General features: G+C 46.5%; 2 protein-coding genes and 1 non-coding gene across 8 annotated transcripts in view; 1 reads left to right on the top strand and 2 right to left on the bottom strand.

Annotated features, from left to right (window-relative positions):
- Positions 1 to 10825: 10825 nt before the first annotated feature.
- On the bottom strand, positions 10826 to 10962 carry LOC139011915 (small nucleolar RNA SNORA2/SNORA34 family). The gene has a single exon (XR_011471725.1). It is a non-coding gene; the product is annotated as a small nucleolar RNA SNORA2/SNORA34 family (small nucleolar RNA).
- Positions 10963 to 12204: 1242 nt separating this feature from the next.
- TIFA (TRAF interacting protein with forkhead associated domain) lies at positions 12205 to 18836 on the top strand. Of its 2 annotated transcripts, XM_070416823.1 has the most exons (3): positions 12205 to 12409; positions 12843 to 12904; positions 17598 to 18836. In XM_070416823.1, exon 3 carries the CDS (start codon positions 17616 to 17618, stop codon positions 18183 to 18185), a length of 570 nt encoding a protein of 189 aa, XP_070272924.1. In that variant the 5' UTR covers positions 12205 to 12409; positions 12843 to 12904; positions 17598 to 17615; the 3' UTR covers positions 18186 to 18836. The 2 variants fall into 2 exon arrangements, with proteins under 2 accessions (XP_070272924.1, XP_070272923.1); XM_070416822.1 differs by lacking the exon at positions 12843 to 12904 and having other exon boundaries at positions 12328 to 12409.
- A 1508-nt stretch (positions 18837 to 20344) lies between these two features.
- The window catches only part of AP1AR (adaptor related protein complex 1 associated regulatory protein), a 29725-nt gene continuing 22109 nt past the window's right edge, over positions 20345 to 27960 (bottom strand). For all 5 annotated transcript variants that reach the window (XM_070416818.1, XM_070416819.1, XM_070416820.1 and 2 more), the window contains one exon: positions 20345 to 22318. In XM_070416818.1, coding sequence (XP_070272919.1) covers positions 22041 to 22318 — 278 coding nt within the window. In that variant the 3' untranslated portion in view covers positions 20345 to 22040. The remainder of the gene's footprint in view (positions 22319 to 27960) is intronic.

Raw genomic sequence — 27960 nt, 5'->3', positions numbered from 1 at the left:
TGAGCACAGGAGGAAGTCCTTCGGGACTTGCCCGCCTGGTCCCCCAACATTGCAAAATTATCTCGTGTCTTTTTCTCTCATTTGCTGTGCGGCTCCTCTTTCAGATACCGAACCCTACTCCACGCAGAACGTGGAGGGAGTGTTACTCGACATCTGGCGCCCAACGGGTAATCTGGAAGTGCAGGCCTCGCTGGAGCGAGAAAAGGAAGTTTTCACCGAAAAGGTGTGGAAAACTCACCGAAAAATGGTGAGGGGAATTCTACCGCACGCAATGCCCAGGATCAACTACAGAAGCCCGGGTCTGTAAGTAAACTGGGAACGTTTTCTTAACCAGGCTAACAAACGGGGCAGGATTCAGCTTTAAAAAAGTAGATTCGGCTTTAAAAAGGTATATTTGGCTTTTAAAAACTAAGAAACTTTATTATAGGCTTTTGATTTGCATGTTTAAAGTGTTAAAATTTTAGAAGGTAATCTTTTACAGTTTTTGCATGTTATTATAGAACATAACCTTTGTTTTTCTTGAAAAAGGTATTCTTTTAGATCAGGCTGAAAAAATAGTGCCATGGTCATCTTAATGTGCTTTCTTGTCCAAATTAAAATCTTAATTTGTAGTTGGACTCTATCTGTAATAAGAAATGAAACCCCGCTGCCGAATCTCTCTCTGGTTCGCAGAGATTCAAAGGTGGCAGGAGAGGGCAGAGCTGTAAGCTCTGCTACAATGAGATTACTTAATGTTTTATTTAAAAATTACCAGAGAACATCTTATGACAACCAAACTTTGGCTAAGATAAGCTTGGCTGCTAGCCATTGCTTCAGAAAGCGAAATAGGAAAAAATTTGAAATGTCTTTTTCTATTAATCATGCCTTTGGGAACAAATACGCCATCTAAGTCATTTGCTAAAACTTCCCCCAAAGCAGGATGTAGGGGAAAGGAAAAGGGAGCACATGGCGATCCTATGTGGACGCCTCCTCCCCAGTATTCAAATTTAAAATCTCCTTCCTGTAATTGAAAAGTTTCACAAAGTTTAAAAAATGTGTCTGGGATTTCTGTTCACGTGTAAAGAGAAAACCTGGCTTGAAACTAATGCGTGCATTGTCTGATTTTGGACATTTAGATAGAGTTTTAAGCTAAAAGTCTCTTTACAACTGTACAAAATAAAACCCAAGACTGATTATTTCCTAAGGAAAATGGCGAATTTGACCCAGGGTAGATATTCTAGCAACAAGATTGGTATTTTTCCATAATAATGTTAATGAAGCCTATTCCAAAGCTAATTTTAAGACCTCTAAAAGGAAAATCAATAAAATTGTCTCTGTTACAAAAATTTGCTAAAGTAAATGCCTCGAAATAATTGAATTTGAATCTCAAATTATTAAAATCTCTAATTATAAAAATCTAAGTATTCCGGTAAAAAACCAGCCCTTTGTTAATTGAAAAGGCTGGCCAAAACATTTCTAATGAGAAAAGGGGCTAGATGCTTCCCGCCTGTAGCAAATTCTTAAAGAATGTGGTCAATTTACATCTGATTGGTCCAGGGTTGGCCAAACCTGTTCTTCCAGGGAAAACAGCACCCCCTTCCTCCCTCAGGCCAATTTTGAAACTTCCCACCAGCAAGCAAGGGGCAGAAAACAATGTAGCTACAAGCTTGTTTCTTGACCTTCCCCAGAGGAAAAAATTGTGGTCGTTTTAAAATCAAAGGCTGGGCCAGGCCTGCCTTGCCAGCCTCAAGTGTGGTTTTCCAAATCTGCTGTGAAATTTAAGACCTTGTAGTTTATACCTAGGTATCTTGAAATGACATAATACTGAATTAAATAAGATCTAAGTGTGCTTCGTACAAAATCTAAAGGACAGAATTAAATCTGTTGGTTGATTATGTCTTGCATTTTTGAAATTTATTCTTAAAAATGTTACTGATTGAGAAATGCTGAATATTTGACTTGCCAGCTAAAAGTTTTAAGATTCGGATTGAATTGGGAAAAAATTGTATAATTATGATAGCTAAATGCCTAAAAAAGTAAAAATTTATCTTTAAGAAAATTTTTGTTTTTTCTGAAATAATTAGAATTCAAAATATGTTGCTTATTGGTCTGATTAAAAAGAGGATTAATTTTATGATCTCAACCGAAATTTTTAATATAAAAACCAGTTTAAATTTAATTGCAAAGAACAATGTAGACAGTCACCACTTTGGGCCACATGACTTGGCAGCCGCCATGTCAGCCACATGGCTTGCCACGCCCCTGGGGCCGCCATCTTGAAACAGCAAAGGCCCCTCCCTCTGATTTAGCCAGAAGGGAATGTCTTCTCACTGAGGCAGGATGGAATTTCAGGGGTGGAGCTTTAAGGCGGAGTTTTACTATGGAAACGCAAATGGGGGCAAAAAGTGTGCTTGCCTCTAGGATTTATTTAATACTATTTTTAAGAAGATATTTTTAATGCTTAATTAGCAATCACGGTCTTAATGTAATTTCAGTGGTATGATAGACCAATGTTTCTGAGCAGTTGGCTTTATGAGGGCCAACAATAGAGCTTGTATTCCTTAAAAAAGGCTGTCATTTTTCTAATCTCTTAAATCTAGAAAACCCAGCTTTCCTTAAATTAAGGACAATTAAAGGTTATATGTTCCCTCCCTAAACGAAAGTTAAGAAGCTTATGTCAAAGTATTTAAAAGGGACTGATACCAGTAATCCAATTTCTGTGACCCCAGCCAAAATTTTAAAACCAGTTTAAAATATTAATTGATATCTTGATAATTATATGAAGTATATAATTTTTAAATATATATATATATTTGATGGTCTTTCAAGTTGGATTTCAAAACTATAACCAAGGAATGACTTTGAGAAATTTCACAGGCCCTGAAATGTTTTCAAAAGTTTATTCTCTCTTTTTAAAGGATTTTTTAATTTAGCCAAATTTAATATACTTGAAATCACATGGAAAGCTTTATCAAATAAAAATTAATAAATATATTTTAAGTTTTTGCCTCTGAGAAAGGGCAAAACAAGTTATTTTGTTTAATATTTCTTAAAATACAGCAGTGGAATTTTAAGATGTAATTGGAAATAACAAAGACTCCTCACTACTGCATTTTTAAATTAGGCTGGAAGTGGTGCAGCATTTACCCCTAGTAAATCAGAAGTTTACTAAATACTAAATTTACTTGCTTCGCTTTGCCTATTACTATCCTTGTAAGCAATTGAATCCTAGTAAAGTAAATTCTTCTATAAAGGTTACTGAAGGCTTCCCATGATTCCTCTTATATGCAAATAAGCCAAAGGGTATACTCTTTAAAAATATAATTGCTAACATTTACAGATTGTTGTTAAAATACTAAATCTGACAATAGTCACCATAAATAAAATAATCACTTGAAATATAAAAAAATAAAAAATAAATAAATAAAATGTTAATACTTAGAGTCTATGGTTAGAGGAAATAAAAATGTTTCATTTCAATGTCCACATGTTTTTAATGTAAAAAAATATGGTAAATAAAGACCTTACAAGCATTTAATCCACTTAATATTATGAGAAAATTCTATGGAGAAAGTGGAATGAAAATAGAAGTTTAAGGAGATAAAGAAATAATAGGCCCAATTGCTAAACTTTTATGTGTACAAGAATCTGTACATATATTATATGACTGGGCATCAAATCACTATCATATATAACTTCCTTTGGATACATTTAAAAGTTACTAAGCAACTGAATTAGATCCTTTCAACTATTTAAACATGATAAAAGGTGAGTAATAACTTTAAAATGTACGAGAGAGTTACTGTTTTTGTAAAATTGTTTGGTGAGCAACAACGCTGGACATTCAGGGTTTGGAGTCGGGCTGAATGTTCTAGGGCCTCACGGAGGATCCCGGGGAGGGAGAGAGAAGAGCATCGGCAGTGCCATCGTCCTTCCTGGGAAACGCAATAGGGAGACGGTTACCTGTCTTACCATCTGGACAACGGCCAGGCCTCTTCCAGCCGAGAAGCCTGGCAGGATCCCCAGGTGCATGGAAACCCAAAGAAAGAACGAATCACAATGCTGAGCTTTAGACATATCTCAAAGCCAAAAATGCCTTCAGGTGGAACAAGTCGCTGAGATGTGCACGCATAAAAGAACACTGTGGCCACTTAGAAAACATGGTTGCATGCCCGACCGGCGTGGCTCAGTGGTTGAGCATCGACTTATGAAACAGGAGATCAGGGTTCGATTCCTGGTCAGGGCACATGCCCAGGTTTCAGGTTTGATCCCCAGTAGGGGGCGTGCAGGAGGCAGCTGATCAATGATTCTCTATCAACATTGATGTTTCTAATCTCTCTCTCCCTCTCCTTTCCTCTTTCAGAAATCAATAAAAATATATTTAAATAAAAAATAAAACGTGGTTGCATCATCACGTCCATTTTATTTTCTAGGCTTTATCATCTCAAATATAAATTGCTGAAACAAACTGATGTTATTCATTCCTGTTGAGAGCATTTATTTTGTGCCAAATGCTACACAGATTCAGACTGACCACGAAAGCAATACTTTGGAGGCAACCACAGTGACGGGTGGGTTGTAGAGACACAGCTAGAAATTAGGAAAATGGGCGTGAGCTCATAATATCAGAGTTTTGCGTTTCACTCGAAGGATTTAGAATTTGGAGCTTTTATCTCGATAACACTGGGGAAATAGAATGTATTGAGGAATATGGTTGTAAGGACAGGAAAAGGGCCTTTCTTTTTCCTAGCTGTGGCCTTCCACAATTTATAAGAAGCTCCTGGTAATTAAACCCCAAGATTGTTGGCTCCTTTGATTCAAATAGCCCCTTCGTTCGAACTGCAGGTAAGCTACTCTCAAGGCTGCATTCTTGCACCCCCCTCCTCCCTGCTGTTTTCACAACTCAGGGCTAACTCACACCGAGGAGTCTCTCGTTAGCAAACTTCTTAAGCTTCTATTTTCATCCCACTTTCTCCATAGAATTTTCTCAAAATATTAAGTGCCCTTCCCCCTCCCTTTCAAACCCCAACCCCCCTCCTCAACTCTTTGTAACTTTTGCTCTTTGTAAAATTCAAGCATGATTTACAGGCTTGGGAAAAATACTGACAAGACACGTCCTCAGGCCAAAACCGGTTTGGCTCAGTGGATAGAGCGTCGGTCTGCGGACTGAAAGGTCCCAGGTTCGATTCTGGTCAAGTGCATGTACCTGGGTTGCGGGCACATCCCCAGTGGGAGATGTGCAGGAGGCAGCTGGTCGATGTGTTCTCTCTCATCGATGTTTCTAACTCTCTATCTCTCTCCCTTCCTCTCTGTAAAAAATCAATAAAATATATTTTAAAAAAAAAAAGACACGTTCTTAAGACATCTGCCACACTGTCCCCTGGAAAGCACACAAACTGTAACTTTTCAAGGCAGCCCCAGATATCTGTTCCACCTCAACGGAATTCCCTTCCCTTCCTTGTTGCTTAGCAACAGCCTCAGCTTAAAAGAGCAGGTCATTCTTTCTTGCCTGCCCTGTACTGACTCGCAATGCTCTGGCCCTTTCCTCTCTTGGAAAGTAAATAAGCTTCCCGCTGCATCCCTTCCTTCAGTTGTGACTTCTTTCACAGCCCGCATCACCCGCCAAACCCCAACAATGGTAATAAAACCATAGAACTATTTCAGAAAGAGCATCATTGTGGTCGGAAGGTTGGATTATGGAACAAGGTTTGTATTGGGAGAGATCATGGTGGTGGATGGATTAGAACAGCGGTTCTCAACCTGTGGGTCACGACCCCTTTGGGGGTCGAACAACCCTTTCACAGGGGTCGCCTAAGACCATCGGAAAACATGTATATAATTACATATTGTTTTTGTGATTAATCACTATGCTCTAATTATGTTCAATTTGTAACAATGAAAATACATCCTGCATGTCAAATATTTACATTACGATTCATAACAGTAGCAAAATTACAGTTAGAAGTAGCCACGAAAATAATTTTATGGTTGGGGGTCACCACAACATGAGGAACTGTATTAAAGGGCCGCGGCATTAGGAAGGTTGAGAACAACTGACTCTAGACCAGTGGTTCTCAACCTTCTGGCCCTTTAAATACAGTTCCTCATGTTGTGACCCAACCATTATAACAATATTTTCGTTGCTACTTCATAACTGTAATGCTGCTACTGTTATGAATCGTCATGTAAATATCTGATATGCAGGATGGTCTTAGGCGACCCCGGTGAAAGGGTCGTTCGACCGCCAAAGGGGTCGCGACCCACAGGTTGAGAACCGCTGCTCTAGACGGAGGTAATGACCAGGCTTAATGAGTGTGAGAAACGTCAGAAATAAAGGAAGGGGAGAACCACTAGGAGACAGAGGCACACCTCCCATCTGTGTCTGGTGGGAGACAGAGGCAGTAACACAACGAGACTGCAGTAGAGACGCCCAAGGCAGAGTGTGAAAGGAAGGCCACAAGGAGCAAACGTGGGGATTCCAGGATTCAGCTGGAAAAGGGGGGCCCACAGAGCAGATGCGGAAACAATGCCCAGGACAGGAGCAGAGAAACCAAGAGAAAGCAATGCCTTAAACACGGGACGGCCCGGCTGGCGAGGCTCAGGGGTTGAGCCTTGACCTATGAACCAGGAGGTTATGGTCTGATTCCTGGTCAGGGCACAGGCCGGGGTTGCAGGTTCAATCCCCAGTAGGGGGCGTGCAGGAAGCCGATCCATGATTCTCTCTCATCACTGATGTTTCTCTCTCTCTCTCCCTCTCCCTTCCGCTCTGAAATCAATGCAAATATATTAAAAAGAAAAACAAAAACAGGACCAGCTACATGATTTGTGGGGTCTCTTGTCCAAAAATCATCCAGAATCTCAAGACAGAGCCACTCACGGGGCCCTGTGGGACCGCAGGCCGCACCCTGGGAAGCCTGTCTTCCTAAAAGCCCCGTAGGCGGTGGGTGTGATGCAGCAGGTGGGCATTGTGTTAATTTCAAATGAAATGATTCGTCAGTGGTACAGTGGGGCCTTGACTTACGAGTGTCCCGACTAACTAGTTTTTTCGAGATACGAGCCGTCTCTCGGCCGATTTTTTGCTTTGAGTTGCGAGCTAAAATTCGGGTTACGAGCCAGCTTCAGACACCCCACCGCTAGTAGGCGCAGCCAACGTCACAGTGAACGCCACAACTTCAGCCCAGCATCACGTGTTTCACTCGTTCACTTTAAGATTTGACATACGAGTAATTTGAGTTACGAGCTCCATCACGGAACGAATTAAACTCGTAAGTCAAGGCCCCGCTGTAATTCAAACAGTTAATCCCTCTTTTTTTGTATCGACAGCATACATGCCTGGTGTTTCCTTCTGTTTCGCTTTGATAACTGTCTCGCCCAACTTTTGGGGTGCATTTCTCTGAAGGGTTCCTGAATTGGCAGCCCAGGAATACGTAAACCTCTGAGAAAGCATGTAGCTAATTTCACCTACTCCCAGCAACCCTCACAGCTTCTGGCTGTCTCAAAGGAAGGCAACTGTGTTTAAAAGCACCCAGAGCCTTGGTGGAAGTCTCAGGAAAGGGCTGGCCACGCTCTCTCTGATGGCCCATGAGCAGCTCTGAGTGCACAAGTTTTTGCCACTTCAGGGTCAAAGGATGGGCTTGTCCAATGATACAACCACATGGGAGCGGGGGAGGTGGTTTGTTGTTTTGTTTTGTTCCTTTTTAAAAAGGAAACTTGAAAATAGGGCTTCAAAATGGTGCCCGCAGTCTGCGGGCCTCAGCAGGCCTGGGAGAGTAACACGGATCTGGAAGGCTGCCCGGCCCGTGACTTCCCTGCTAACCAAGTCCCACCAGCCAACGTTCACGCTTTCCAAGGCTGCTGTTCACGTTCTCCTGTAGGTGCTACCATCACTCTAGCTGTTTAAATGTTGACCTTGAATAAAACAAGTAAAATCTGCAGTAAACTGCAAAATAATCTTAAATATTTTTATTTGTTTACATATATTTTTATTGCTTTTTAGAGAGAGGAAGGCAGAGGGAGAGAGAGAGAAACATCAATGATGAGAGAGAATCGTGGATCAGCTGCCTCCTGCACGGCCCCCACGGGGGATGGAGCCCAAAACCCGGGCATGTGCCCCGACTGGGAATTGAACTGGCAACCTCTTGGTTCCTGGGTCGATGCTCAACCACTGAGCCACGCCGGCCGGGCTACAGTATTTTTAGTGGTTTCACACAAAATGAAACAGTAATAAAATAAAGCACATGTTACAAATTACTTTGCCTGATTTCGATAGTAGAGGTTTAAAAATCACTTCTTTTAAAAATATCTCCTGAGCATCTTCGGAAAACTCAGCAAAGTGAAATTGCCAGAAAGAAATGGGCACCGTTCTCTCTGGCTCTGGCTCTTCCAAGCTGTTAGAAGTTTCCGGGCCTTCGGTCAAGTTTCAGGAAGTTGGGGAAGCCAAGGCCGCAGATGTCTGTGCCTCGGTTTTTAAAGGGGAAAACAAGGCTCAGCTGGTTGGAGCATCACCCTGTGCACCGGCTTCCCGTCAGGCCACACACCTGGGTTGTGGGCTCGATCCCCGGTCCCCGGTGGGGGTGCATGTGGGAAGCAGCCCCAGTGGATGTTTCTCTCTCTCTCTCTTCCTTCTCTTTAAAATGAATAAAATACATCTGTTAGATCAGTGGTTCTCAACCTTCCTAATGCCGCGACCCTTTAATACAGTTCCTCATGTTGTGGTGACCCCCAACCATAACATTATTTTCGTTGCTACTTCATAACTGTAATTTTGCTACTGTTATGAATCGTCATATAAATATCTGATATGCAGGATGTATTTTCATTGTTACAAATTGAACATAATTAAATCATAGTGATTAATCACAAAAACAATATGTAGTTATATATGAGTTTTCCGATGGTCTTAGGCGACCCCTGTAAAAGGGTCGTTCGACCCCCAAAGGGGTGGCGACCCACAGGTTGAGAACCGCTGTGTTAGAGGGTTCCAGGGCAGGAGGAATAGGGAAACTGAGGCAGGAAAGTTAAAAAAAAAAAAAAAGGCAAGTTGCAGCTAGCTTGTAACTAACAAGCCACTATCTTCCCAGCCAAGGCAGGGAGAGCAAATGGTTAAAAACCGCCCTGAGGAGAGACTGCAGAGAGGGAGGGGGAGGGGAGGGGAAAGGGCCGTTCACTCCGCAGCAGAGGAGCCAGCAGCCTGGGCTTGGGCTTGGCAGGACAGAGTTGCAGGTGCTTCTCAGGAATTCTGGATGAACAGGGGCCTTGGGGATTAATCTGCACCAAGACAGTCAGCAAGGAACTCTGCAGCCTATAGACAGGAGGATGCATAACGCATCCCTCCACCTGCTCTTGGGATGAGCCGAGAGCCATCTGCGCTTCCTGAGCCAGATGCCTAGGTCTGCTGGCTTCGCTTTTGCTTTTTGTCAATAAAGGTGCAGCTCTAATTGCTTTAATAATTGGCTTTCACACCGCAGCCAAGGTCTCGTATAAATTCATTCACATGAGAAGACAAGGATCGAGGTTGGGGACAGCCTCTCCCGCTGTCCGGGGCTGTGCTGTTGGGAACCCCTCTGGTGTCGGTGAGAGGGGCCGATAGCATATCCTCGGGTGAGGGGAGCAGAGGGCCAAGTCGCTGCAGCCCTTGTGAAGTGTCACTCAAGTCTCCGGGGAACAGAAACTTCCGTGTGCACTCTTGACTGTTTTGCAACTGCCACAAGCTTTCTGGGCTTTAAGGCCCATGGTGTTTACCAGCTGCCAGAGGCAGACAACTTAGGGAGACTGGATTCTGATCTAGAATCGAAGGCTCATTCAAAGTCTCATTTTGGGTCACTGAAGGGAAACATAAACACAGCATCATGCATTTTAGCAACTGTCGCACCTGCTCTATTATTATCACCTAGAGGCCCAAGCACGGATTCGTGCACCTCATGCACGGGGTATGGGGTCCCTTGGGGTGGCTTGTGGAGATCAGGTCCCAGCTCACGCCCCCAGCCTCGCAGCCCTGCAGCCCCGTCTGGCACCCCGCCTTAGCCTGGCGCCACCCGCTCACCTGCTCCACCAGCCCTCCGGCCGCCCCACTGTCCTCGGAGCCCATGGGGCCAGCAGCGCCATGTCCCGGGCCGCCCCCTGGTGGTCAGCACACGTCATAGCGAGCGGTCAAACTCCTGGTCTAACTAACCTAGGGGGCAATTTGCATATTAGGCTGTTATTATACAGGGTACCTACGAACCAGTCCTTGGCAGGCATAGAGCATTGTCGCAAATCGCATTTTAAAGGTTAGAGACCAGAAACTCCAGTTCCAACACTTTTTTATTGCACGTGTTTATTGATAGGGTCAAAGTCCATGTCCTCTCTCCGCCTGCTTTCTTTTTTTATTTTATTTTATTTTATTTATTTATTTATTTATTTATTTATTTTTTTGGCATCAAAGGAGTGGGTGAAAAATTTTATTTAAAAAAGAGCATGCAGGATCTTTAGTGATAGTGGTGCTTACAAACTATAGATGTCAAAGCTGCACACTAAAAATCAGGAATTTCACCAAGTGTAAATATGTATCAAGAAAATCAACTTTAAAACCAAAACCCATCAGAGCCATTTTTTACTTCTCTATTGCCAAAAACCCATCTGATGACCCATTGTTCAACAGGCATTCTTGCCCAGGAGTATAAATTGGTACAGCCTTGGCATTTTGATAGAAATTCAAATGCATAAAGCCTTCAACCTAGCAAAAAAAAAAAAAAAAAATCACTACTTACTTGGCTCTCTGTATGCATACTTAATGCCATTTACTACATTGTTTATAATTGCAAATGGAAACCCAAATATCCATAGAATAGCGCTAGTCAGTTTTTCCAGATGTTTCTTTCTAATGAATTGACCATTACATTTCCTAAGTTCTGAAATGGCCAACAGACCATAGAAAGACATTTCTTTAGGCTCCTGCTTGAAACCAGCAGCTTCAGCAAACTGCTGGCCTTGATTCAGGGCCAATCTCCGCCTGCTTTCAAGTCCTGCTGCTGCAAGAGGACACGCTGGCTGCCTCTATCCCAGAAAGAAAGAAATGCTGCTGATTAACGGGCAAAAGAATTGTAGCCTTACAGGCGCGCGGTGTGAGGCTGCCAGGACAGAACCCAAACAGGCAGGGGCCTCCCGCTGGCCTTTCCCGAACCGGAGAGGTTCCCCCGCTCCCCCCCCGCCCCTCGGGCTCTCAGTCCCCTTCTCCCCACGGTCCCGGGGCTCCGATCCTCTAGACACCTCAGGTCCTCCCCTTCCTCCAAACCTTCTCCCCGAGGCAGGAGAGAGGCGCTCCCCGGCCCCCGCACCCGCCTTGCCCCAGGAACCCAGGTCCTGGGCGCGCACAAGGGCTCCCTTGGGAAGGGGCGGCGGGCACGCGCGGACCGCGGGGGTCAGGCGAGAGGTCAGGTGAGATCGGGAGGAGATAACACGCCCCCCGCGCACCGCACCAGGCCGCACAGTGGTCAGTTCAACTCCCACCTCCCCCCCGCCCCGCCCCCCACGCCAGGCCGACCCTGGCTGTCAGGTCACAGCCTCCCGGGGACCCACTTGTTGGGGAGGTGGGTCCCCGCCGGTCACTGCGCACCAGCCGGGCGCGGAGAGGCGGTGAGGGCGCGCGTGGGGGGCTTGCTTTGGGGTAGCGGGGAGGATGCGGTGGGCGGGTCACGGACAGGAGGAGGGACGGCGGGGAGCGTGGTGTGGGCGGGGCGCAGGGTGCTGGGCGCGCGCGGTGGGGGGCGGGCGCAGGGTGCTGGGCGCGCGCGGTGGGGGGCGGACGCAGGGTGCTGGGCGCGCGCGGTGGGGGGCGGGCGCAGGGGGCTGGGCGCGCGCGGTGGGGGGCGGGCCCGGTGGGGGCTGGGCGCGCGCGGTGGGGGGCGGGCCCGGTGGGGGCTGGGCGCGCGCGGTGGGGGGCGGACGCAGGGGGCTGGGCGCGCGCGGTGGGGGGCGGGCCCGGTGGGGGCTGGGCGCGCGCGGTGGGGGGCGGGCCCGGTGGGGGCTGGGCGCGCGCGGTGGGGGGCGGACGCAGGGGGCTGGGCGCGCGCGGTGGGGGGCGGACGCAGGGAGCCGGGCGCGCGCGGTGGGGGGCGGACGCAGAGGGCTGTCGGGGCTCCGGACGGAAGGCGCGGAGCAGGCGGTTCTGTGCGCGGCTCTGCGCTCCGAGAGGCTCCCGCGGAGAAGGGCCCGCGGCCAGGGCTGCGCGTTGGGAAATAGAGGAAATTCACCGCTTTCCGGGACGTTCCCGCTTCCGGTTGGGAGGAGGCGTGTCTCAGTCCCCGGGGCCGATCGCGGGCCGTGCAGACGCCGGGAGCCGCCGCGCGGGGAGAGGAAGGCGCTCCCGGAACACAGCGCAGCGCCCGGGGTCCCGCCTTCCTGCGCCCGCTCCCGCGAACGGGACAGTCGCCCGAGCCGAGTCCGCTCCACGGTGAGGCCCCCAGACCCAGGGCTCCCGGGAGGGAGGGGAGCCGGTGTCCACGCGTCCCTCTTCCCTCCCGCGGCCAGCGGCGTGTTCGCCGGGGAGGGCGCCGTGAGGGGCGGGGAGGGGAGTAAACATGTCGGCGGGACACACGGCACCCAGAACAGGCCCCTGTGTACAGTCCGCCTCGTTTTAAACAACAAGCGCTGAGAGCGTGGGCAACTGCGGGCCGCCCGACCCCCCGGGGAGCCCCGCTTTCTGTGAAGCAGCGAGGAACTGGCTCCTTTGACCAAAAGCATCTCCGCGGGCGGCCGTTGAAGGCCACACCCCGCCCCCCGCCACTGGCTTCGCGGGGCCTGGCGGGGGGCGGGGGGTGGTGGTGGGGACCGGGGAGCGGGCGGGGCGGGTTTCTGTACTGATCACCCTGCCCATCCTCCCCCAGTGCCCCCAGGCTCCCCGGAGTCAGACGCAGGCCAGGGACCCCCTCCCAGCCCCAGATCCCAGGTAAGTGCGCTGCCCGGTGGCCCGCGGGGCGCTCAGGAGCGCAGCCACCTGCCTCTGGGCGGTGCTTTCTGTGATGAGGTCCCGAAAGCCCGGCGCCTTTTTTTTTTTTTTTAAAGTATTTTTATTGATTTCAGAGAGGAAGGGAAAGGGAGAGAAACACCAATGATGAGAGAGAGTCATGGATCTGCTGCCTCCTGCACGGCCCCCACTGGGGATCGAGCCCACAACCCTGGCACGTGCCCTGACCGGACCCTTCAGTCCGCAGGCAGATGCTCCAACCACTGAGCCAAACCGGCCGGCCCCAACCCCTCTTTGTTTCTGTCTGTTTATCCCAGTTCATTTGCCGACACAGACATTGCTGCTGGATATCCTCGCAGAGTATCGCAGCCTTTTCATGTCTGATACCAGTTTACGACTTGAATGATACTCAGCTGGTCCCCAACTTCATGTCATTCCATAAAACCAGATGGTTTGTGATTTTGTAACGACAATATCTGTGAAATCTGGAATAGATGTCAAGTGCATGTGGCACAAAGGTCAAAGGTCGGGAGTGTGGGGGAGTCCCCTCTGCAGAGGTCACCACTGTGGTGAAAGCCCACTGCTCCAGTCTCTGTGGTAACGTGTGGGATTTGAAAAGGCTGCCTTTGGGCACCTGCCCATTAGTGCCTGCTGTTTGTTTATTTTAAACACTAGAGGCCCAGTGCATGAATTTGTGCACGGGCGGGTCCTTCGGGTGGCCTGTGGGGGTCGGGCCCCAGCTCGCACCCCCAGCCTCACAGCAACGCCTGGTGCCCTACCTTGGCCTGGTGCTGCCCCCTCACCTGCTCTACCATTCGCCTTCAGGGCCATTGATTGGGGCATCCCCCCCCCCCCCCCCCCACACACACACTGGGCTCTCTCAGGGCCTGGGAGCTGGGTGGCAGCCCCGCCCCCCACCTCGCTGGTCGCCATCTGTGGGGTGATCGGGCTCCCACTCGCACCCGCCTTGGCCTGGTGCCGCCTGCTCACCTGCTCCACCATCCCACCGTGGTCCCACTCTCGTTGGGGCCCATCGGGGCCAGCAGCACCTCCACTGCCGGCTCTGTGTCGCCGATACCTACCCTGTTCTGTGCCACCTCCTGGTGGTCAGTGCATGCCATAGCGAGTGGTCACATGACTGCCCAAGGAGACAATTTGCATATTAGGCTTTTATTATATACTAAAGGCCCGGTGCATGAAAATTCATGCACTGGAGTGGGGGGTGGCGTCCCTCAGCCAGGCCTACCCCCTCTCACTGTCCAGGAGTCCTCAGGGGCAGGAAGCTACCCAGCGATCAGGGGAAGGTAAGGCCCCATCACACCTCTGCTGCTGCCACTGCCAGCAGTGCAAGCTTCGGCCAGCCCTGCTTACCTGAGTCTCAGGTGGCCCTGGGGCTGAGGGGACTGGGTGCTGCCATCTTTGAAGGCGGGGCAGCAATGAGCATATTCCCTCCTTATTGGCTGTGGGTGCCGCCATCTTTGTGATGGTGTGAGAGTTAATTAGCATATTCCCTCTTTTAGATAGGATATTTTTATTGATTTCAGAAAGGGAGAGGGAGATAGAAACATCAATGGTGAGAGAGAATCATTGATTGGCTGCCTCCTGCATGCCCCCTACTGGGGATGAGCCCACAACCTGGATGTGTGCACTTGACCGGAATCGAACCTGGGACCTTTCAGTCCACAGGCCCACCTTTTATCCAGAGCCAAACCGTTAGGGCTAGTGTTTGTGTTTTAAAGAAAAGACCCACCTATTTTAACTTTCAGGGTATTTTTTGGTTAGTTTCTGTCTTTTCTAATTTTCTACCGACCACCCTGGAATGGCAGGGCTCAGGCCGCCTCCCAGAGGGACCTTGCAGGAGGACGTGTTAAATGGGCAGAGCGTACCGCTCTGTGTCCTTGAGGTCAGAGACAGATTCACCCTAACAACCTGGCTGCCCCATTGCTAGCAAGTAGGATCCAGGTCCACACACCTGGGGGTGGACCCAGCGGGCCCCTCCCAGCGCCAGGTTCCAGCCGTGTCCTGCTGATTCTAACACACACGCCTCCCTGCTCCCTTCCCCACCAGGGTCACAACTACAGTCTCTAAAATCACAGTCTAGGGTGGATTCACCGACGTTAGCGCTGTGGGTTGATTCTTGCGGTCTTTGATTTCATCGTAATTTTTACCACAAATGGGCCCATGATCTTAAGGGTTCCTTTCACTTTTCCTGTTTCCAGCTGAGTGTCTCCGTGGCTAATACAATAGGGTGCAAAAACCTGCACGCAGAATCGGTTACGGAAGTAAAGTTACATAACGTATTTCCAAATGAATAAAAAAGAAATTGCTTAGCTCTGTCATTTGTTGAATAAGTTGACAATTTGATTTTTAGCAGCATCACTTGGTCAAACAAGCAAAAAAAAATTTGTATGTTACAATACCAGGAACCATAGAAAGGAAATGAAAGCATTGCTTTTTTAAACCAGCTCTGATACTAACATCTAATACAGGCGGCAGACAGAAAACATTGAAGTCACACATCAGCCTCCCTTAGGACTTAGAGCCCCGAGCCCCAACCAGGATTTGAAGGATGCAGGCAGCAAGCCCACCGCCAGGGGGTGTGGTTTCCCAACACACTGACTGGTGCCGCTGGTAAAGAATGAGGGGCATTTATGTGTAGATATGGGAGAAGCATCCATTTGTATTATTAATTGAAAAATGCAAGACCTAATATGCTTGTTGTGTAAAGAATTTTTTATGGGTAAAATCAACTTTACAACTGTTGATTCTAGAAGAGGAAACAGGATTAGGGTGGAGGGAAGATACTTTTAAAAAATATATATTTTTATTGATTTCAGAGAGGAAGGGAGAGGGAGAGGGAGAGAGATACAGAAACATCAATGATGAGAATCATTCATTGGCTGCCTCCTGCACACCCCACACTGGGAATCGAGCCCGATACCCGGGCGTGTGCCCTTGACTGGAATCAAACCCGGGTCCCTTCAGCCCGCAGGCTGACCCCCTATCTACTGAGCCAAACCGGCTATGGAGGGAAGGTATTTTTTAAAAAAGCCTTTACTGTTTGAATTTTGTAATTGTGTGCATGTAACCCTTTTTAAAGTTTTAAAATGGCATTTCTGTGTCAAAATAACCTCCAGGGGTTTTGGTAACGAACTCTCCTGTCCTCTGATACCCTCTACCCCACTGACTGCTGAGATCCCCGCAATGAGGTGGGGGGCGGGGGGACCCTCCCGGGTGCAGGTGTGGCCGGTGTGGTAACAGCAGTTGGGCCGCTTGTGGTTACTGACAGCTGTCCAGTCCTTAGGGACATCTGGCAAAAACAAACAACTCCCGTGGAGTCCGACTGTGCTTAGAACTACGTCTGAGAGACTTTTAAAGTTGTCACATCTACATTTTAAAATGGTAAAATAACCTTTGAAATAACTTACTATTTTTAACCATTTACCTACTAGAAGTACAAATGATGAAGGTAAGTGTTGCAATTATTTATGACTTTTTAAATCTTTCTTTAATCAGGTTTCAGAATTCACATCCATCTAATTTTAACAGTAAATGATAGCTTTTATAGGTTCGTCCTCTGAGGACATTCAGACCAAAGGCAAGACCCTTTATTCCCGATTCCCTTTTCAAGCACAGCTGCCCTGCTGTCTGGGCCCCAGCAGCTCTATTTAAATGAGAAGGAAATTGGGGTTTCGTTATGCCCCCCACAAACCACTTTATTATCAATAATTACTTCTTTTGTTGTTGGATTACATATATGGCCTTATCAAACTAGAAATGTAAAAGAGATAGGAAAAGGGTAACACCAATTCACAGAGCTCGGTATACAATTTCATGTATAATTGAAAGGATTCTATGTATTGTTTTCTTAACTTAAAATCTAAATGACTTATCAGAAGATTTTCATCAAATATGAGAATCAAGATTTCATTGCCTCGCCCAGCTGGCGTGGCTCAGTGGTTGAGCATTGACCTGTGAACCAGGAGGTCACGGTTCAATTCCTGGTCAGGGCATATCCTGGGTTGTGATCTCCAATGTGGGGCATGCAGGAGGCAGCCAATCAATGATTCTCTTTTATCATCGATGTTTCTCTCTCTCTCCGTCTCCCTTCCTCTCTGAAATCAATCAACCCTATATATTAAAGAGGTAATATGCAAATTGACTATCACACCCTCACACAAGATGGCCACCCCATGTGGTCACAAGATGGCTGGCAGGGGAGGGCAGTTGGGGGCAACCAGGCCTGCAGGGGAGGGCAGTTGGGGGTGACCAGGCCAGCAGGGGAGGGCAGTTGGGGGCGACCGGGCCGGCAGGGGAGTAGTTAGGCATCAATCAGGCTGGCAGGGGAGTGGTTAGGGGGTGATGAGGCTGGCAGGCAGAAGCGGTTAAGGGCAATCAGGCAGGCAGGCAGGCTAGCAGTTGGGAGCCAGCAGTCCTGGACTGTGAGAGGGACATCATCTGAGGGGTCCCAGATTGGTGAGGGTGCAGGCTGGTCTGAGGGACACCCCCCCCTGCACGAATTTCATGCACCAGGCCTCTAGTGTGTGTGTGTGTGTGTGTGTGTGTGTGTGTGTGTGTGTGTGTGTAATATATATATATATATATATATATATATATATTAAAAAAGTCTCGGTGCCCAGAGTGGGACGTGAACTAATGTGCTGCTGACTTGCAGGCGGGTGCTGCCGCCGCCATGTCCAGTTTCGAAGATGCGGACACAGAAGAGACAGTGACAAGTCTGCGGGTCACCATTTACCATCCTGGCCAGATGCAAAATGGGATATTCCAATCGATAAGGTTCTATAACCCAGAGAAGCTCCCGTCCAGTGAAGTGGTGAAATTTGGCCGAAATTCCACCATCTGTCGCTACACTTTTCAGGACAAGCAGGTTTCGCGAGTTCAGTTCTCCCTGCAGCTGTTTAAAAAGTTCAACAGCTCCGTTCTCTCGTTTGAGATCAAGAACATGAGCAGGAAGACCAGCCTGCTGGTGGACAGCACGGAGCTGGGCTACCTGAACAAGGTGGAGCTGCCCTACAGGTGCATGGTCCGCTTTGGCGAGTACCAGCTCCTCGTAGAGAAGGAAGACGGGGAGTCCCTGGAGTTTTTCGAGACTCTGTTCGTTATGTCCCCCAGGCCTCTTCTGCAGGAACACGACTGGCCCGCAGGCAAGCCCACCCCCGAGTTCTGCAGGTCCTCGATGTGGTGCACCCAGAGCACTTCCCTGAGTGCTTCTCCGAGGGAAATGGATGAGAATGAGTATTAGCAACAGGCAAGAGCAGAGGCGGACGGAGCGCTCTGCGGACGCCACTGACTGCGTCTACCTGCAGCCAGGCTGCCACCTGCCGATGCCGTGGAGTCTGGGACCGGGGCTGCCGCTCCGAAGCCTGTAATTCCTGGGAGGCACCGACTCGGTTGCCGGGTGCGTGGCTGGGTGTACTGAGGGTTCGTGCACATGGTGTGTGGTGATGGAGTGATGACCAATAGGGCTGTAGTGTTTTCTCTTTACACCTGATGTTAGTCCTCTGCTTTGTTTTGTAAGAACCACCTCTAGGTCACATGATCTCACAGCAGCCATTGGTTTGAAGGCCAAGGCTACAGGCCTGGAGGGGAGCGTGTGTTAGTGCCTGCGCATCGCTGTGGCTTTAATGTGGGAGCTTATCTGAGCTAATTCCTTGACTTCCGACCGATGGGATTATAGTGTGTGTCTGTTCTCAAGAATAAAGTTCCTCTCTGTAATCAGCACCTAAAAACAGCACTTAAAACATTTTATTGAACCACTGTGCTAAACGCAAAAGTATGTTTGTTTGTTACCCAATTTTAAACTGATCTTTATGTCCTATTCAAATGTTTAATTCCACGAATTCCAAATGTCAACAGCACCTGCGCACCTAATAAAATCTGTTTAATTCTCGAACCATTTTCTTGGAAACTCTAAGGACAGGACCAGTGTGGCCAAGCCCGAGACTGTGCACTCAGACACGCAGCTCTGCCCGCGTGTGTCCGAGCCATTCTCCTCCCTTCCTCACTCCGTGTGCTGACCCAGGGCCACTGGGTGCCAGGACCGATCAGAGAAACCGACCTCCACCAGTCAGCTCTCCACGGGTGCCATTCGAGACTGCCGAGCGGGGTGCTGACAGGAGGTACTGCAGCTAAGCTGTCTCTGACCCCCACCTCTCCTACCCATGTCTGACCCCTCAGAAGACTCTGCTCTGCGTTCCAACAGCTGTTCCTGCCCCGGCCCCGCCATGGCCCATGAGGGGTGCCCTCTACAACCCGCCTGCACAGCGGCTAGAGCACTTTGTGCTCACTGTACTCCAGCTTCCTCTTCTACATCAAGTAAAACGCACCCTGCCCTCCGGCGTGGCTCAGTGGCTGAGGGCTGACCTATGAACCAGGAGGTTGATTCCTGGTCGGGGCACATGCCCAGGCTGGGGGTTTGATCCCCAGTGTGGGGCGTGCAGGAGGCAGCTAATCAATGATTCTTATCATTGATGTTTCTATATCATCTATGTTTCTCTCCCGCTCCCTTCCTCTCTCTTTTAAAATCAATAAAAATACGTGTTTTTTTAAAAATATATTTTATTGATTTTTTCAGAGAGGAAGGGAGAGAGATAGAGAGTTAGAAACATCAATGAGAGAGAAACATCGATCAGCTGCCTCCTGCACATCTCCTACTGGGGATGTGCCCACAACCCAGGTACATGCACTGACCGGAATCGAACCTGGAACCTTTCAGTCTGCAGGCCGACGCTCTATCCACTGAGCCAAACCGGTTTCCGCATTGTTTTGTTTTTTTAAAACTCATCCCTCTCCATGCCTACAGGCCTCACGTGACTGGCCAAGTGGTCTTTTATGCTCGGAACATACAAACTCCCTCCCGCCTCACCTTGCACATTCGGTTCCCTTTCTTATCACATGCTTCCCAGGCCTTGGCCCTGGCTGGTCCTGCTCCAGTGTCTCCGATCCAAGGCCGTCTCCTCACAGAGGGCTCCTGACCTGTCAAACCCAGTCCCTCGTCCCCGTGCTGCCCTGTCCGCCATCTAGTGTATCTCCTGCTGTCATCTGTGATTTCCCAATTACCTGTTACTGTCTGTCTCTCTTGCCAGAAGGTAAACAGAACAGCAGGAACTTCTCAATACGATGTTCCCAAGCTCACCCTACAGAAAACAGGAGATTCTCCAATATTTGCTGAAAAACCAGTTATTTCCAGTGTTTTTAATAAACATAAAGAAAGCAGCCCTAGCCAGTTGGGCTCAGAGTGTCGGCCTGCAGACTGAAGGGAGTGTCGGCCTGCAGACTGAAGGGTCCTGGGTTCAATTCTGGTCAAGGGCACATGCGGGAGGCAACCCATCGATGTGTCTCTCTCTCTGCTTCTCCTTCCCTTCCACTCACTCTAAAAATCAATGGAAAAATATTCTCAAGTGAGGATTAACAACAACAAAAAATTTAATGTCCTTTTCATAGCAGCTAAAACAAACATTTTCAAGTTTAGTTCCAGCCTGCTTTCCTAATTTACTACTTTTTGTCTTCATAGCAGATTTAATAAAATAACTGTCAGAAGTCAGGGTCACTGCCTGTTAGGAGACATATGTACTACTATTTGTAATACCTTAAACAATTTAAAAAATTAAAAAAAAAATAATTATGGCATGTTTATGGAATAAAACAATTTTTAAAAATTAGTTTTTAAATGTAAAAATGTGTTTATTTACAATCCTCAACAAGCTGCCATTCCTCCAAAAAATTTTTTATGAACAAAATGCAAAAAAAATTACAATAGTAGCTTATGCCAAACAAAGAATATACATCAGATGTATATAAACTTCAAAAAGCATAACAGGCAGTGTGAGTATAGATTACCTTTAAAGTATTTCCCATAACATAGCTACAACGTAAATGATGCGAACACAGACATAAACAATAGCGTTACCGAACACGTCTACAAACTCAGTGTCGTGGTAGGTCTATGAGATAAAGTGAAAGAACCACAGATGCCCTTGCCGAGCAGCTCAGACACTGAAAGGACCACGTGATGCGTTAAGTGCAGCAAGCATCCGAGTCACTATTTACACCTGGACCTTCCTGTAGTTTTGAGAACATGCACTGTCATTGTTGCAAGAAAAGAAAAGGAAAAAGCACTGAGGAAAAATCAAGTTTGCTGACTAAAATCGTATCAATTCTCAGCAAAATCCAGACAAGCCACTAGGCGTCTCCTTGGCCTTTGAAGTTGGTGCCTAACCTTTAGAGGAAAGAGCTCACTGTCCACCACAAAGAGGAGGTGTATTACTGATGGACTTAATCCCAGCCCATTAGTGCACCTTGAATTACAAGGCAAAGGAAACTGAATAGAAACCCACAGATCCTTTCACACCAGAAAGGATTTATTTACATTGAAATACCCGTATTTCCTTGTTAGGTTTTCCTTTCTTATTAAATGATGCAGAGAATAAGATCTTTCTAAGACCAGTCACTGGAAAAAAAAAAAAAAAAGACGTCTAGAGATTTAATATATCAATTAAAGTCAACATTCATTTGTAGCGCATGTAAAAGGAAGTGAACATTCTTCTTCAATTACTCCTGATTACCAACTTCAAGTGTTCGAACTCGGGAAGCTTCCTCTGTCCTATCATTTCCTACTTGATGTGCAGTCAGTGTGGACAGAGAATGACACTCGAGCATTCGAGTCACCTCCTAGAGTAGCCGCTACGACCAGGTGGTGACTGAGCTGCGGGACAGGCATGCGCAGCGGGACCGTCATTCTGAGTCTGAGCTGGGCGCTCCGTCCTCTGCTCCCTCCTGTCTGCTGAGCGTAACACCAAAAGCCTTAACACTCTGTCAGACACTGAAACAAGCCTCTGCAGTCATACTAAGTAAAACCAACAAAGCTATCCTAAAAAGAACACCTACAGACTGCAAACGGGAATGTACTTGATACTACGACAGAACCATGAACGTGTTTTGAAAACGAAGGCAGGTGCTGAAATTGCACTTGTTCTGAAGCAGTTCAGACACAGCCCATCACGGGTCCTTTCTGACAGCTTGTATACGGCTCCACCTCCGATGCATGATTTATACATTCTCGCTGGGGTTAGCACTGGGTCCCCCCTGCCAAGCAGGGTCACAAGATCTGACCCCCTCGAGTCTGTGGCTCTCCGCCCACTGGCTTCCCGCTGGGCTCCGACAGGTCCAGCACGGGGTTCACGAAGCCAGAGAACTCGGAGTTGCCGTTGTCGTCCACGTCGGCGCTCACGAAGTCGCTCTCCCACTCCAGCCCATTGGAGTCGTCGGAGGCGGACGCGGCGTGGCTCCCGGGCCTCCGGCCGCCCCTGAGCGCCGCTCGCAGGATGTCCTCCTCCGTCCGAGAGCGCTCTCGCACTGGGAGCATCCGATTCATGCCTGGGATGGGGCCAAGGTGTTAAACATCTCAGTGAAGGTGAAAAAGCCACATGAAAAGACTTCCCAGGATAAGAGTCTAGTTTGTATTTAACAATCAGACCCTATTTGTGAGTTACAGAGCCAGCACCATGGAGGCCTCTCACGGGTCATGCGCGTCTCACCCTGGAGCGCGCCTTAGAGAAATGCACTCACTCACCCAAGGGCAGCTGGGACGCAATTCGACCACCTAAGGAGATGAAATGTCTGAGGAGCTATAAATCACACAGAATGAACGGAGGACCTAATGGTTATTAGTCATATACGGACAAATCCGTGCACCTGCCAATCCCCTCCTCCCTGGGTGATAACTTCCTTTCCCGGAGGAAACAGGGGCTCCAAGAATAATGACAACATCCTGGCCCAGCACTGCCTAGTTCCCATTAATGTTGCCGTGTATTACCCACGGCTCTCCTGCTCTGCTCACAGCTGGGAACCTGGCATGTTCCCATCTACATCAGGAAGGAGAAGGGGCCCGCGTCAGGGCTCCCGGCTCTGCCACACAACCCAGCAGAGGCGGGCCAGGGACCACACCTCATTCTGAACAGAAAGAAACTTGCCAGTAAACGGAAAGTCCCATATTCTTGGGAGAAAAACAATATCATTTCATTGGCAGGAGGAAGCGAGGGAGGGAAGACAAATTCAAATTTGTTAAGTGTAGGAGCAACATAAGTAAAAAAATTAACTAGAAAAGGGATTATAAGAAAATTTCCCTAAACACAGTCAATAATTTTGTTTTCTGACCTTAACGAATCAAACCCTATGGTAATAGAAGAACATTTAAATATGTATCAGTGTTGTCTGTCACTCATGAAAAATCACAAAGACTCAACATAGCAGAGCAAGTCATTTCTATAGACAAGGCATAAACATGAGCTGCTGCTAACATCGCTCTGAGGGTTTGCATTTGATGGAATGACTGGGCCAAAGGAAGCTGGACTGCATATCGGCCGACAAGCAGGCTCCTCGTGGGCTCTGCCCTGACCTCGCTGGTTCATGATTCTACGTGATTAATAATCCAGTTAATGACCTGAATGTTACCTACAAATCTGATTAGCGTACAGCATGGATGACAGCATAGGAATTAAAATAACTGAAAGGCTTTGGGTCAAATTGAACAAGATGCTAAAATAAAAATAAACTTGAAGTCTGCTGATTGGAATTCAAATATGCAATAACCTCAGTACAGGAATAGGGAAACAGTACTTAGCTGAGAAGAAGACCAAAGTTAAAGCAATTCTTGGTAAAATTATTCGAGTGCTGACATATCTGTTTTTTTATTAATAAAACAAAAGACTTCTATGGGAGAATATCTAAGGTCCACTCCTTCCCAAAACCCTATGAAGAATTTAATGATTATTATTTTTCTTAAAGTCCTTTGTTCTATAATTGGTTCTTCTGTTTGGATTATTTATTTCTTAAAATGAAAATGAAAACTTGGGTTTTATGCAGTGGAATAGTCTTTTTAAAAAAAAAAAAAAATCTACATTTTAGCTATAATTTTGAGTACTTACTATTTGCAACACCCTATGGGTCTTTTATACAAATTGTATTTAATCTTCACAACGTGAATGCCTTCATTTTTTAAAAATATTTACCAACTGCCTGTTATGTGCCTGGCAGTGAGGACAAATCAGGGAGTGTCACTCTTTAAAGTAGGTTTATTACTCCCTTTTAGGTAAACAAACTGCAGCTTGAAGAGACTGAGAAATCTGCCTAAAGCACCACAGCCAGGAGGGCATGCAGCTAAAATCAAATTCAAGTCTGTGTCACAGCTTTTATACCAGAACTACAAACTGCTGTGATCATGAACCAAGGTAATGAACTGTTGGCTTTAGGTTGCCCACAAGGGGGCAGCCACTCTTCTGGACTGAGGCTCAATGGGCTAGATTACAAAACCCGTAGATTGAAAAATTAACATTTAAGCCCCAGCTGGTTTGGCTCAGTGGATAGAGTGTCGACCTGTGGATGGAAGGGTCCTGAGTTAGATTCCAGTTAAAGGCATGTACCTTGGTTGCAGGCTCCTCCCTGGGCCTGGGCCCTGGTCAGGGTGCTTGCAGGAGGCAACCAATCAATGTGTTTCTCTTACATAGATATTTCTGTCTTTCATTCTCTCTAAAAAAAATCAATGGAAAAATATCCCCAGGTGAGGATTAACAAAAAAGAAAAAGAAACGAAAAATTAACGTCTAGGAGGCAAAAGTCAGCAGGACCCTAAGCGCCTGCAGCTGACACCTGTGGGAGCAGCTCTGTGGGGGAAGTACAGCCCAGAACAATGTCAGTCAAGGTGGAGATTCAAGGCAGAACCAGCCTCTGGGGTAAGGAGCCCCAACCACTGGAAAGCTGGCACGATCACACTGGGGTTGAACCTCACTGGCAGCAAGTTGCGGGATGGGGGGGTCCCTCCCACACCTGGGACATCAACAGTCAAGTCCCAGTTACAGCAGGGGAGCCCTAACAAAGCACACAAGGGGCATTCCTAGAGCATCCAGCTCAGAGGAACAAAGAGACTGCACCACTGGACCCCTCAAGACACTTTCTACATGAGGCCATCCCACTAAGATGGGGAGGGATAGCATCCTATCTGATACATAGAAGCAAATACAAAGACATAAAATGGGGAGACAAAGAAACAGCTCCTAAATGAGAGAAAAGAAGGACTCTCCAGAAAAGAACTAAGTGAGATGGAGGCAAGCAACCTATCAGACATAGAGTTCAAAGCAATGATCATAAAGGTGCTTAAGGAACTTAGTGCAAATTACAACACATGAGAAGGGAAACAGAGGCCATTAACAGGAACCAGACAGAAAAGCAAAATGACATATCTGACATGAAGAACACACTGGAAGGAATTAAAAGTAGAACTGGATGAAGCAGAGGACCGAATCAGTGATTTTAAAGACAGGATAGAAATAAATACCCAATTAGAGCAGCAAATAGAAAAAAGAATTAAAAAGCATGAAGATAGCTTAAGAGAGCTCTGGGACAACATGAAATGTAACAACACTCGCATTACAGGAATACCAGAAGGGAAAGAAGGTGAGCAAGGAACAGAGAACCTGTGTAAAGAAATAGTGACAGAAAACTTGCCCAACCTGGTGAAGGAAACTGTCACACACATTCAGGAGGCACAGAGCGTCCCAATCAAGATGAACCCAAAGAGGCCCACACCTAGACAACATTGTAATTAAAATGGCAAACGTTAACGACAAAGAAAGAAACTTAAAGGCAGCAAGAGAGAAAGGCAGAAAATCACCTACAAAGGGATTCCCATTAGAATGACAGCTGACTTCTCAATGGAAACATTCCAGGCCAGAAGGGAGTGGTATGAAGTACTCCAAGTAATGAAAAGCAAGGGCCTAAATCCAGGAGTACTGTATCCAGTGAGGCCATCATTTAAAATTGAAGGCAAAATAAAAAGCTTTCCAGACAAAAAAGGTTAAAGGAGTACATTACCACCAAACCAGCAATGCAAAAAATGTTAAAGGGACTGCTTTAAGAAGAAGAAAAGGAGAGAAAGGATCATAGGCATAAAGAAAACAAAAATGGCAATAAATACCTATCAATAATAAACTTAAATGTAAATGGACTAAATGCTCCGATCAAAAGTCATAGGGTGACTGAATGGATAAGAAAACAGGACCCATATACATGCTGTCTATGATACCCATCTCAGAAGAAAAGATATAGAGAGACAAAATGAAGGGATGAAAAAATATATTCCAAGTAAATGGAAAGAAAAATAAAGCTGGAGTAGCACTACTCTTATCAGACCAAACAGACTTCAAAACAAAGGCCATAGCAAGAGACAAAGAAGGTCACTACATAATACTAAAGGGAATAATTCAACAAGAAAATAGAACCCTTGTACACATACATGCACCCCACACAGGAGCACCGAAGGACATTAAAGAACTCTTGATGGACCTTAAAGGAGAGACTGACAGCAATAGTCATAGTAGGGGACTTTAATACACCATTGACTTCACTGGATAGATCTTTCAGACAAAAAAGTAACAAGGAAACAGAGGCCTTAAATGACACACTAGGTCAGATGGACCTAACTGACATTTACATAACATTTCACCCCAAAACAACAGCATATACATTCTTCTCTAGTGCACATGGCATATTCTCAAAGACAGACCACATGTTAGGGCACAAAACAAGTTTATACAAATTCAAGAAGACTGATATAAAACCAAGCATCTTCTCAGATCACAATGGCATGAAGTTAGAAATCAACTACAATAAAAAAAACTCAAAAACACTCAAATACATGGAGGCTAACTAGCATGTTATTAAGCAATTCATGGGTTACCAATGAGATCAAACAAGAAATTAAAAACTTCCTGGAAACAAATGAAAATAAACACACAACCACCCCAAACCTATGGGACACTGTGAAAGCAGTCCTGAGAGGGAAGTTCATAGCACTGGCCTCCCTCTAGAAACAAGAAAAAGGACTGATCAACTATCTAACCCTAAAACTAAATGAATTAGAAAGAGAACAGCAAGAAAAGCCAAGAGGAAGTAGAAGGAAGGAAATAATAAAGATTAGAGCAGAAATAAATAACATAGACACAAAACAAACAAACAAACAAAAACCCAGTACAAAAGATCAACAAATCCAAGAACTGGTTCTTTGAAAAGATAAACAAGATTGATAACAAGATTGATGAACCTTTAGCCAGACTCATCAAGAAACAAAGAGAGAGGACCCAAATAAATAAAATCAGAGGTGAAAGAGGTGATATAAAAATGGACACCACAGAGATACAAAAGGATTGCAAGCAAATACTATGAACAACTATATGCCAACAAACTGGACAATCTGGGTGAAATGGATAAATTCCTAGAAACATACAATCTTCCAAAACTCAAACAGGAGGAATGATAAAACCTGAGTAGGCCAATAACAACCAAAGAAATTGAAGCAGTAATTTAAAAACTTCCAGCAAACAAAAATCCTGGACCGGATGGATTTTTACCAAACATTCAAAGAAGAACTAACACCTATCCTCTTCAAACTATTTCAAAAAATTCAAGAGGAAGAAACATTTCCAAACTCTTTTTATGAAGCCAGTATTATCCTAATTCCAAAACCAGATAAAGACACTATAAAGAAAGAGAATTACAGGCCAATATCCCCAATGAACACAGATGCTAAAATCCTCAACAAAATATTAGCAAATCAGATCCAGCAAAATATTACAAAGATCATACATCATGATCAAGTGGGATTTATTCTAGGGATGCAAGGCTGGTACAATATTCGCAAATCAATAAATGTGATACATCACATAAACAAACTGAAAGATAAAAACCACATGATCATATCAATAGATGCAGAAAAAGCATTCCACAAAATACAGCACCCTTTTTAAATAAAAACTCTCAGTAAAGTGGGAATAGAGGGATCATACTTCAACAGAATAAAGGCCAGATATGACAAACCTACAGCCAACATCACACTCAATGGGCAAAAATTAAAAGCGTTTCCCTTAAGAACAAGAACAAGACAAGGATGCCTGCTTTCACCACTATTATTCAACATAGTTCTAGAAGTCCTATTCACAGCGATCAGACAAGAGGAAGAAATAAAGG

The sequence above is a fragment of the Myotis yumanensis genome, unplaced genomic scaffold, assembly GCF_028538775.1.
Source record: "Myotis yumanensis isolate MYYU_CA2020_CCGP unplaced genomic scaffold, mMyoYum1.0.hap1 SCAF_5, whole genome shotgun sequence".
Classification (NCBI taxonomy): Eukaryota; Metazoa; Chordata; class Mammalia; order Chiroptera; family Vespertilionidae; genus Myotis; species Myotis yumanensis.
The sequence above is the reverse complement of the archived record's forward strand: the minus strand, read 5'-3'. Positions and strand labels throughout refer to the sequence as shown.